The sequence below is a fragment of the Diospyros lotus genome, chromosome 10, assembly GCF_014633365.1.
Source record: "Diospyros lotus cultivar Yz01 chromosome 10, ASM1463336v1, whole genome shotgun sequence".
In the NCBI taxonomy this organism is placed as follows: Eukaryota; Viridiplantae; Streptophyta; class Magnoliopsida; order Ericales; family Ebenaceae; genus Diospyros; species Diospyros lotus.
Window position 1 is genome coordinate 21569788 of NC_068347.1, and position 11907 is coordinate 21581694.

Sequence of the window (11907 nt, forward strand, 5' to 3'; positions counted from 1 at the left end):
TAATATTTGGTTTGCCAAAACAAACTCATCGTCTACCTACCAATAACATGGTCTAACCAGATATAATAAAATAAAAACATTTCTATTTCTATTTCATAATATCTTAAAAACCAAACCAATGCAAATTCCTTTCCTTTTAATTAATACAAACAACTATGCTATGCATGACAACCTGAAACTGCCCTGCCCTGCCCTGCCCTGTTCAACAACCAAACCCCTCCCCCTTTCAAAAAATGGCAGCACTGCTTTAATTTAATTTTCTTGAGTCATAATGTCATTATTATATCTTTAGCCAAAGTCTCGTATTACGTACTATTTAGCACTATATATCAATATAAATTTGAAACTCAAAAGACAAAATTACCCTTTTTCTAGGGACATATGGCTAGCTTAGCTAGATAAAATGCAAAATGTCAACAAGACTGACGAATGAAAACTTTTTTGGTAGCTTAGATGATTTGCATTAGAGTGTTTCATGTTGCATCTCTTTACGTTTTAATTTTAAAAGTTAAAAAAAAGGCTCATTACACTTATCAATATCACATAAGCCGACCAACGTTCCTTAATGTGTGTTTGTTTCACCATGTTTATTGGTGCAACAGAGCAGCAGCAGTAACAACAAAAACTAAATTTGGGCTCTCGAAACTTGCTTGCTGGCCTGTTGGGGGGCAATTTAGGCCTTTAAATTGGAATACATTTGAAAGTGATGATTCCTAGAAAGAGCAAATGGACATCCCAATTTAATGCCAATATATATATATATATATATATGCTGAAGGCCATAACAAATCGTCTCGGTTCCTTCCTGCCACAGCTGGACTCAAAAGTGAAAGTGTTCTATATATTGGACACTATTTTTAATTGAAATTAATTAAGCTTAGTGGTTTGGCTTCGCTTTATAAAAAGAATTCTACTTTATCCGTGAAAGAAACTATTTAGGTATATGAGTGGGTCCATATTTTATGGACCAAATGAAATCACAGCATTTAAAAAACTTTTAATTTAGTTAAATAATCATTTAAATAGAAATAAAATAAAAAATTATTTAAGCAGAATATATCAAATTTTAATTGTTAAGACATTGGACCGAACCCATACAACACACTCTCACTCACTCACTCACTAGACTAGGCCCAAGTATTCTCCCATATCTTGGTGTTATCCCCCAAAAAAAAAAAAAACAGCAGAAATCCAATAAACAACAAAATCCACATTTCATATTCAAAAACCAATGATTGCCTCCAATTAGCTTCTACTTTCACCTTCATCCATGCCACCCAAGGTGTCGTAAAGCGGCCGGTTCAACGTCTCCGGCAGGCAAAACGCCAGCAACCCTCCCACCAACCCGCACAAACCAAACACCGCGAACTGCATCCACCCGCCCACCACTACCACGAAGGGCGTCAGAATCGCCCCCATCTGCGCCGCCTGCGTCGCGCATCCTAGCGCCGTGTTCCTCACCACCGTCGGAAACAGCTCCACCGTGTATATGAACAGCAAGTTGTAAGTTACGCCCATACCAAATATCCCCCAAAACCCACAGACAATCCTCACCACCTTCCACGCCCCATTTCCTCCAACCAATCCCCCTATAATGCAGAAGAAACCGCTGAACCACTGCGTCCCGATTGCCAACGGCTTCCTTCCAATCTTATCCAGCAAGATTGCCGTCAACAAGAACGCCGGCATTTCGGCTACCGCGTTGAGGAACACATTGAGGTAGAGGTTGGTTTCCAGGTTGACGACGTTTAAGCTCAAGCCGTAGTACACAACTGAACACAGGAAGTTAATGCCGACTGAAAGAAACAAACGAACCCGAGTTAGAGGAAACCGAATTACGTCAATTACAGAGCCTGCGATCGCCTGTTTTTCTTGAGCATTTGCAGTGGTAGTGTTCTCGTTGGTTTCCTCTTCCAGGGCCAAGATTACCCCTTCAGGAAGGTGTTTCCCATTGGACTTGGCGATGCCCTGCATGGTTTTCATGGCGAGGTTGAGCTTGCCGCGGATGAGGTACCATCGAGGGGACTCCGAGAGGAATGGGACGACGGCGATAAGGAAGAGAATGGAAGGGATTGACGACGCTATGTAGAGAGCTCTCCATGACTGAAAAATGTAGGCTATGCCGGAGAGCATGGCGATGCCGCAGGAGAAGAAGTAGAAGGTGGACATGCCGGCGGCGCCACGCTTGGTGGGGCCGACGGGCTCGGTGGCGAGGACGAAGGCGCAGAGGCCGACACCACCGGTGCTGAAGCCGGTGAGGAGGCGGAGCAGGGCGTAGGTCCAGAAATCTGGAGCCAGGGCCGTTAAGCAACCGAAGGCGGCGTTGAGAACGCATACTGCAATTAGGGATCCTTTTCTCCCCAGTTTGGAGTCTGAGAGATGTCCAAATATTCCAGCCCCTGATCTTCAACAACACAAACAAGTTATTTACGTCTCTGCAATTCAATCCTCAATTCATCCCAACCTAAACATTTAGAAGTAGTTTATTCACTCATAGGGTTTGATTTTCATGACCTCAATGGTATTGTTTTTCTCCTTAATTTCATAAAATGCTATTTCACAAGTATTATGCAATATTGCTCTTTTCACAGCATATATTGGTATTCGAGTATTTCTTTTTAAATGCTATGCAATGTATCCTTATTTTATCTCAATTTATCTTAATCTTCATTAAGCGTTCTCGTATCAGTCTTCATTGCATATATATAAATGTATTTAAATCTGTCCAGTTTCAATTTTCAATTGCAAGCATAGAGAATTCCTAATTTTTTTTTCTTGCATGTAATTAGCTTTTCATATATATATAAATGCGTTCTATAAGAATTGAAACTTAATCAAACAATATCTTCTTGTTGCTAGGATTACCAGTTTTCTTATTCTCATCCTGAAATGATATTTTTCATTCATACATTTGTATAGTATGAAAATGATTTAATTTCATATTAAGTTGCTGCAACATTCTTATGTCATGAAAAGTATATTTCAAATTTCAAATTAGTTTTAAAGCACAATTACTTTTAAATATATCAAAAATTCCTAAAACATTCAATTCATCCCCCTCTATGATGATCTTTCACATATTAAAGCATTGACGATAGAGCCAATATCCAAGCTAAGCCTGAGGTACTATGGGCCTTTTTCCATCATAGCCAAATTGGGCAAAGTGGCATATAACCTTCAATTATTGAAGAATTTCTGAATTCATTCGGTATTTCATGTGTCACTACTGAAGAAGTATGTGGGAGGTCAGATGGTGAGTCCAAGCTTACCTACAAGTGCTGGGAGCAGTGAGTCTAAGGCAGAACCAACAGCTATCCTAGACAAGAGGGTCATTTACAAACAAAGAGCTCCCACAACCCAGGTGCTAGTAAAATGGTCCCATCTACACACAAATAACAATATTTGAGAATACTTTCCAGATTTGCTCAAGCAATTTCTTAAGGTAGCTAGTCTAGTTTGTATTTTTGAGGACAAGAAATTCCTTAAGGGGAAGGTAATTGTCACGTACTTCCTTAATGAATTGTATTTGGGAAATGAGGGCATATAAGCCGGGTGCACATGCTTGGTCATAAGGTTATGTGTTTTGGCGGGAACGCTCTCACTTGAGTTGGGGAGATTAGAATAAATATGAATTGATCTCCCCCAATAAAAGACATATTATCATTCTAGAATTCTCTCTCAAATTCTTTATTCTCTCTCTCATCTCTTATTTCTCTTTTCTCTTCCTACTAATTCTTTCTCTAATTCTCTAGAATTCTCCATAGAATTCTTGAGGATTTCTTGTCAGGTCTCTAGCTAAGACCTAACAACAAATTGTGTGAAGATGAACGATGAACGATGAACGATGAAAGAAGATGTGAAGAAGCTTTGTGTGACAGTCTTGTGGAGACGTGGACGCTATTGAGATTCAAAGTTGGGGTTCTGTAAGGGAAAACACAGTAACATTTTAACAAAGAAAACATCAAATTTCCAACACAAATTTGAAAAATAGAATTTAGAAAAAAAATCAATTTGAATACATTTTCTAGTTTTCTATTCCTATAAATTTTTTTTCTAAAAAACTATTCCAATTTTTTACAAGTAAAAAACCCTAAAATTCTGGTAACTACAACATCTTATCATTGTCATGCCAACTAGTTTAGGGTAAGACCCACTCCTTTTTAGTTCTGGCCAACACAACATCTTTTGAATGGGTTTCACTTTACGAGAGACGCAAACGGGGCCAGGGACACCCTTAAAATGGTGCTATATATGTGTGGAAAGAGAGAAGGAAGGGTTTCCAACCCTTCTGGATGGCCATGCAAAAAGGAAGTGACTTTCATCAATAATCAAGATGGGGTAATTATAGAGGACTTATTTGGAGGTATGATATATATAATTAAAAATATATTAATATGAATTTTTTCTTTTTATGAATTAATTAATAGATATATTTTCTCGTACAACCAACCTTCTGGAGAGCCCATAATCTGAAAGCGGACAGATAACTTAAGTTAACATTACTAAAATAGTAGTAGCTAGTAATTAATTAACAACATTTAATATCAATCGAGGTTTCCATAGCTACTAGAAAACAAGTTGGGAATAAACTAATTAATATTTGCAAATGGCAAGAAAGAAACCTATTAAAATATAGAAGAAAGAGTATGAGACAATGATAATGATGGACTGTTGCCAGTTCCCTATCAATGTCAAGATATTCCCAGAATACTTTCCCGGAAAAAACTGAACCAGAATTAGAAGGGCATAGCAACAGAGAAAACCTAAATTAATGCTCGAAAATGGCGGAATAGCGAGAGAACACGGGAGAAAGTACCTATCATGCAGCCGCCGAAGAAGAGGGATTGGACTAACCCAACCTTGTACTTCTGACCGCACACCAGGCCCCACTCCGCCACGGTTGAGCTGCTGTCGCCGCCGATCCACTCCCAGGAACCGGGTTCCAGGCCGCAGAAGCCGGCGGCGGAAGAGGAGGAACAGGCTGCGCCGACGCACCTCCAGGCGGGCTCCCGATCGGCAAATATCATGACCATGGTGTGGAAGGCCTCGAGAACCCAGGCCAGGCTCGTCAACACGAAATGCCTCAACTGCCATCGCCCAAACTCGCCACAGTGAGCCTGTAGCATGTCGTCTATGCAGAGCTTATGCTTCTCGTCGTCGGGGAAGACTGTCTTCGCCGGGGGAATAAGCGGCATCCGGAGCTCGCCGGCGCTGAGATCCGGCGACGTCGTTTTCATGTTTTTGTTTTTTCTGCTGAGCCAGTGGAAGCGGAATTTTTGAACTGCGAATTGGAAAAATCTGATCTTCGTTGGGCTTATTTATAGGAGTAATGTGCTAGCTAGCTAGCTCACGTGAAAATAATGATAGATTTTATATTCTTTAAGGGCAGCCTTTTTGTTAGGTTAATGTGTCTCAAATGGATTGCTTTATTTTATCCACGTGACATTTAAATGTATATAGTATGTTCTAAAGTTGTTGTTAAGTGGGCTGAATTTTATGTGGGCCATACGTTTCATTCTTAATTGGGCCGTGTGTTTCTTAATGTGGGCTGAAAGCCCATATCTCTTGGCTCATGTGTTTATCTCTTACTGACCCGATTTTGCCTGCTGCTACATAAAGGCTTGTGTTGCCCTAATGTCATCGGATCATCTTCTCCATCTTTTGCACTTCTGAAACCTTAATTGATACCTCTTTGAAGGGAGACACTTCTCTGGTGAATCCATTATTTGATTGATCGGCTTGTTGGTAAAATTTATTGGTAAGTGTTAGTATTACTTAATCTCTGTTGGAAATTGCCTGAGGTGTGAAGTATTGAAACTGATAAGAACGCAAATACTTGCCTTGATCGCGAGATCAGGTTGAATAGATTATCTCTTGTTCTTGAAAGTGTATTTGTTTTCAGTTTGTATTCAATACCGTCATACTTATATATTGATCTTGATTTCTTTATTGTAAGTCGATGTAATCTCTTGTAATCGAAATCATTCATAGTGGATTGACTAGAGGCGGAGCCTCTGCCGTGAGTAGAATCTTTTGATCCGAACACGTAACGCCTTGTGTTCTTGTGTTTTTTTTTTCTTTTCTCGATTTATGTTCAATTTTGTGGTTTGGTTGAGATTCAGGTTGCACGAAAAACCAACACTTTTCATGTTTGCCAAACAATTAAGGGCTTCACTTCACTTTTCTTCTGTTCTCTTTTTCTTTTGAGAATCGCCACCACTACCCTTTCCTTTGTACACCATCATTCCCTTCAATGTCATAATCAAATAACCATCGCAGAGCTACTGTATCCCACTCCCTCATTTCAATATTTTTTCTCGTCTTTTCTCTATCGTACCTAACTCGACCCTGTCGTCACACCATGCTTGTATAGTACCATATTTTATAGATTGCTCATTCATCTTTTCCATTAATTTCTACCAAACCAAAAAAAAAAGATCTTTACTAACCTCTAACTTTGAATTGTTTATGTTGGTTTTTGTGTTTCCTAATAAGGTCTAAGGCTATGACGATTTTTCAGCTGTGTTTTATCTTCATAGGCTTTGACCCGAGATTGAAGAATCAAAATTCGTCACCATTTTTAGGTAGCCCATTTTAGAAGTCGGGCCACAAGCTCTATTCCCACTTTGAAGGAGAAATGGGCATTGGCCCATTTGATCAAGTGGGAGAAGCCCACTTCCTTGGTCCATTACCCTCTTACTCTAGGCCCTCAATATAAAAAGGAACTTGTTCCCTTTTCTTGTTCCTATGTGGTGGCTGAACCCTAGTCTGTAATACCCAAGAATTTCAAAAAGACTTAAAGAGTAAATTATCTTGGGGTAAAAGTAAAATTTGCAGATAAATTGAGGATATAGAGTAATTTTTTATCGCCATGGATGACCGAATCGACTGTAGAGAGTGCGCTGAAACTGAGATGCCAAAGGAAAATGATACGACATTGATGAGCATTCTGAGATAGGATTTATGGTATCGAAAGAAATTGGATCAAGAACGATTTTCGGTATAACTAAAATGCAGCTGCGATTTAGGCTGTAAAACCGAATTATTGTAAGGGACTTCCGGGAAGTCAACGAAAGCTTAAGGGGAATTCGATTTTTCATAAGGAACAACCCTTCAGTGGTTTCGGGATGAAACGATAGCCCGATAAGGATACTAGGGCAGAATCGTCATTATCGAGTAATCTTAGATTATTAATTTTGCGTTTTGGATATTGAAATGCAGATTAATTGGCTGTTTGAGAGCATAGTTGCAATAAGAGAATTAATCGAGTGAAATTAAGAAGGAAATTGGGGTTTAATGTGTAATTTCCCTTAATTTAAAGTGTAATATATAGTTTTATACATATATATGTATATGCACGTGCTCTGTGTGTGGGGGATGGCAGCCATGCCTCTGCAACTTAGCCATGCCCTGTAACTCCAAATCTCCATGCCCTACAAGATTTAGAAAGATTTGCACTCAAGGAAAAATGGCAAAGGTAGGCGTGAGGCTGTGGTGTAAGCCTATAAATAGAGGAAGAGTTGAGAGATTGAGGGAAACAAGAATGAAAATGAAAAAGGAAATGGAAGTCGAAGGCAGCAAGCTCGAGCGAGCAAGGTAGTAGCAGCAACCGCGAAGGAGCTAGAGGCTGGCTCGGCTAGCAAAGGCAGCGATGAGGTGCTCAGAAGTGATTAAGGTGCGGCCATGGCAGCCGTGAAGCTGCTGTTGTAGTAGCCATGGCAGTGCGCAACAGCAACTGGTCGGTGGTAAGGGCACACAGAAGAGGCTGGTGGCGGCGAGCGAAGGCCCAACCAGTGGCTGGCGAGGTCAAGCGGAAGCAGAAAAGTGGCAGCCATGCGCGGGCAACATGGGCAGCGGGGCTGGCAGCGGTGGCTTACGGCGATTGTAGGAGGCCGGTGTAGTGGCCGACGAAGGCTCCAGCAACCAACAAGGGCGACGACAAGGCTGGTTGGCGCGCGGGCAGCAACAGTTAGTGCGCATTGTACGCAGGCACTAAAGGAAGAAGAAGATGAATAGGAGAAAAGTAAAGAATAAAAAATAAAAAATAGAAGAAAAATAGAAAAAATGGGAAAAATTCCTGAAAAAATTTCGAATCATTCTAGGAATTTATTTGGGACTAGAGGAATATGCCAAGTCAAGTAAATTATTCAGGCACGTGTTTCGAGGATATGACACGCATACCGAGGAAGCGTGAGAGGCTAAGTTAGGGTAAGTAAAATTTCTTAGAAAATTCCATAAATTCAGGAATATTATTTTATGAATTGTCATAGTGAAATATTTGAGAAATATTTAATTTGAATATATTGAGGAAAAATAGGAAGAAATAAAGAGAAAAATAAAGAAAATGCAAGAAATTATGAAAAAAATAGGTTTTAATGCTTATTTAAACAAATATGATGATTATGGTGCTTTGAGTTTTAAGTTGAAGTGACTTGTGCAAATTTTGATGTTGGCATGCAAATCGAGACGATACACGTATTTCGAGGCAAGGCACGAATATTGAGTTAACCCGATAAACTTAAGAAGGTAAGTGGTTCAATCCAAAACTCAATTTTAAGTAAATGATTTTATCATGTTGTCATACCTTGATGTGAATATATCATATAAATTGCATTTACATATATTGATGATGAAAAGAGCATACGTTCACGATGATATTATTGGTCATGCATCGCATGTTGGGTTTGAGACTAGGACTGACACCGCTGCTCTACCAAGGGTGCACCCATACATCTCGGCCGATGTAAGGGCTGTAAAAATGGAGAGTAGCAGTTGGGTGCGGTCAACTCAAATTGAAATGATATGTAAAAAGACATTTTGTATTTTGCATTCATGCATGAAATATGTTTATTATTCTCTTACTTAGATGATTCATCATCTAACTTGGATTATGCCTCTGAAACATTCAACATTCTAGTCGAGACTTGCAACTTAGGCAAGGAGGTGATTAAGATATGACGGCACGGGGTGACATGTCCAATGGATTCAGCATGTGGTTCTGGTATTTTATTTGTTCATGAAGATCCGGATATGTTTCAGTTAAGTTTAGAAATGTCAATGTATGTTTGAGGTATCATTTGATTACACCTAAGATGTTTAGTTGTTACCTCGGGAATCGAGTCTCAATGTATTAAGGTTGTCCATGCATTAAAGCTGTTATAGGTATGATGTTAAACTATGGTACAGATTCTTATGTTATGATTAAAGTGAATGTACCATATCATGTTTCGATTATCGCTTCCGCATTTGTAATGATATGTTAGTGGTTTTTCTTTGAAAAACGGTATTTGAGGTTTAAGAAATGTATAAAGGAAAGAGAATGTGTATTTATATGACGGCCCCAGCATAGTGACGCCCTCTAGAAGGACGTGGCGTTACATAGTCTCTCCCCACTGTTTCCTTGCTTGGCCAATTGTCTCCTTTGTGGTTTCCTTTTGTGGCTAATCTTCCATGGCTCCATTTCCATCTCAGTCCAATGCCTTTTTCCATGTTGAGAGGTCACATCTTTCCTTGGTGATCTTGGCCGATTTGTTGATGATGCGTGTGCCTTATTTAGGGGGTTTCGATCATCCTTCTCGGGATGATTTCTCTCCTAGCTTTGTGCTTTTAACCCACGGTCTTTGTGACCAATCTACCTTTTGTAGTAACCTACTGTGTGTGGTTGTGATCGTTTGGGTGAGAGAGGGTTTTGTTTGTGTTCAGCTAAGAGGTGTTGGGGTTTTCTGGGCTTACGGTTTGGAGTTTCGTTGTGGCTTGTGGTTCCTATTCGTTAGCGTTACCAAAGTGGTGAACGGTTCTTCCAAATTTGAACTTTGGAGCAGTCTTCGTGACTGCAATTGTTGTCAAAACAGGCAGTTTTTTACTTTCTATTCTTGCATTCTTTACTTTTGTTAAATCTGGTTCGATATTGGTTTTGCACTAACACTTTGTTTGGTAGTTTTTTCGCAACAATTGGTATCAAAGCCTTATTTGGCTCCTAGGTAGTGCCTTGTTCGAATTAGATTTGAAAAGCCCCATCGTTTTTAGATTTGATTTCATGGTGAGTGATTTCCATATCAGATCTGATCTTGGTTCGATTATTCTTTACAAGTTGTGAGTTGGGTTAAAAGGACCCCAGATTCAGATCTAGCAAGTTGCTAGTCATCTTCCCAAGCAGCACGTGGCTGCTCATTCTCCTACCACCCAGCGGTGCGTGGACTTGTAGGAAGCAGCGCGTGGAGGTCGGGGTGCCCTTCGTCTATTCCAGATTTGATCCTGCATCATTCACAGATCTCAGTCCTGAGATCTGTACTGGTAATCTCTGTGGTTTAAATTCTGTGATTTTCTTTTCCAACAATTAACAGGTAATCGTGTGGGGATGGTCATTAGGTTTGGGGGTTATCCTGTGGTAGTAACCATTGCTTGTTGCTAAAATTGTGATTACCTGTGTTAATCTTTGTGATTATTGAAATTACTAAGTGTTTGAAAAATTTGTTCCTAATTGGTCTTTGATTATTTGAGAATCTAATTCCTAAGTTTTTTTTTTTAAATTTTGTGTTTTTTTCTTTGAAGTCTTCTTAGGTTGCGTATCTAATTTCTTATACTCTTAGTGGGTATCCAATGTTTGTTTTGAAATTTTATGTGCGATTTACTTGTGGTTGTTTTAATTGCTTAATGCTTTAAAAATTGTGCCTAGTAAATCAGTATTATCCTTGTTAAAAATTTGCCCCTTGACTGAATTTGTTTTGTGCATACCCATTGTTTAGGATACAGTGTGAAAAACTTAGTGTTTTATAAGTTGCACTACTTATTTGTGTCAAGCATATACTTAGTAAATATGACCACACATTTTGAAATGGGGGTTTTCAATGGGAAGAGTGATTTTTCTATTTGGCAACAAAAAATGAAAGAAATTTTAATTCAAAAAAAAGTATCAAAAGCTATAGATGACAAATATTCTGAAAACATAACAGCTGAACGAAAATTAGAAATGGATGAACTTGCCTATATTCTATAATTTTGCACATTTCTGACCCGATTTTAAGAAAAGTAAGAAAACTTGAGACCACTAAAGAACTTTGAAAGAAATTGAAGAAATTATATGTTAAGAAATCTACTCCTAATAACCTTTATTTGCTTGAAAGTTTCTTTTCCTTCTTAATTTCACAAGAAATTTCAAAAATTCATGAAGTCCTAGTTATTAATTTTTTCAATAAACTTAATTGTCCATGAGTTGAAAAGTTTTGAGCAGGTAAGTATATTTATAAGTCTTGCACCAAACTTACATATAGCTGCTCCAACTTAGAATTTTCATGACTTACATTTTGGAGAATTCTTATCATTCTTTGAGCATATGGTTTCGAATACATTTTGGACAGCTTACCTTCTTCTATATTCATAGGTTGATTTCAATAAATTCAACCAAGAAGTTGAGAAAAAAGACCAAGATCAAACCAGTTATAGTTTAAATTTAATTAATTTAAAATCTTAAATCCTAAACTCTAAATTCTCCAAATTAATTGATTGAAAATTGAAAACACAAAAAATGTATACTAATACAATATGTAATAAACACAAAATAATTTATCATGAATCGTTGCCCTTCCAAAGGAGGAGGATCGGAAAGGCTAAGGGGGCAGTGGAACAATGTGGTCCTAAACACAGGTAGATATGTTTTTATAATAATTGAGAAAGGTTCATAATTAGACTTTATCCAATTTGATTTGTTAGAATATTATAGCCACGGCGGCCTCCCAATTCACACGTGTCTGTCTCTCCCGCTTTACCACTATCAAAATAAATTTCCCATCATTAAATATGTAAATTTCAAATTTAGTGGGTGAATTTTGTTAATTCTTTTTTATTTATCTCTGTAATATTTTTAATACTCATTGGATAGATTTATAATTATAAGCAATCCTTGACTCA

At 38.5% G+C, this 11907-nt stretch overlaps 1 protein-coding gene across 2 annotated transcripts; it reads right to left on the bottom strand.

Moving 5' to 3' along the window:
- Positions 1 to 1171: 1171 nt before the first annotated feature.
- LOC127811702 (organic cation/carnitine transporter 4-like) lies at positions 1172 to 5273 on the bottom strand. Of its 2 annotated transcripts, none has more exons than XM_052351827.1 (2): positions 4817 to 5273; positions 1172 to 2399 (listed from the first exon to the last, which is right to left on the bottom strand). In XM_052351827.1, exons 1-2 carry the CDS (start codon positions 5235 to 5237, stop codon positions 1246 to 1248), a joined length of 1575 nt encoding a protein of 524 aa, XP_052207787.1. In that variant the 5' UTR covers positions 5238 to 5273; the 3' UTR covers positions 1172 to 1245. The 2 variants fall into 2 exon arrangements, with proteins under 2 accessions (XP_052207787.1, XP_052207789.1); XM_052351829.1 differs by having other exon boundaries at positions 1172 to 2404; positions 4817 to 5244.
- Positions 5274 to 11907: the final 6634 nt, after the last annotated feature.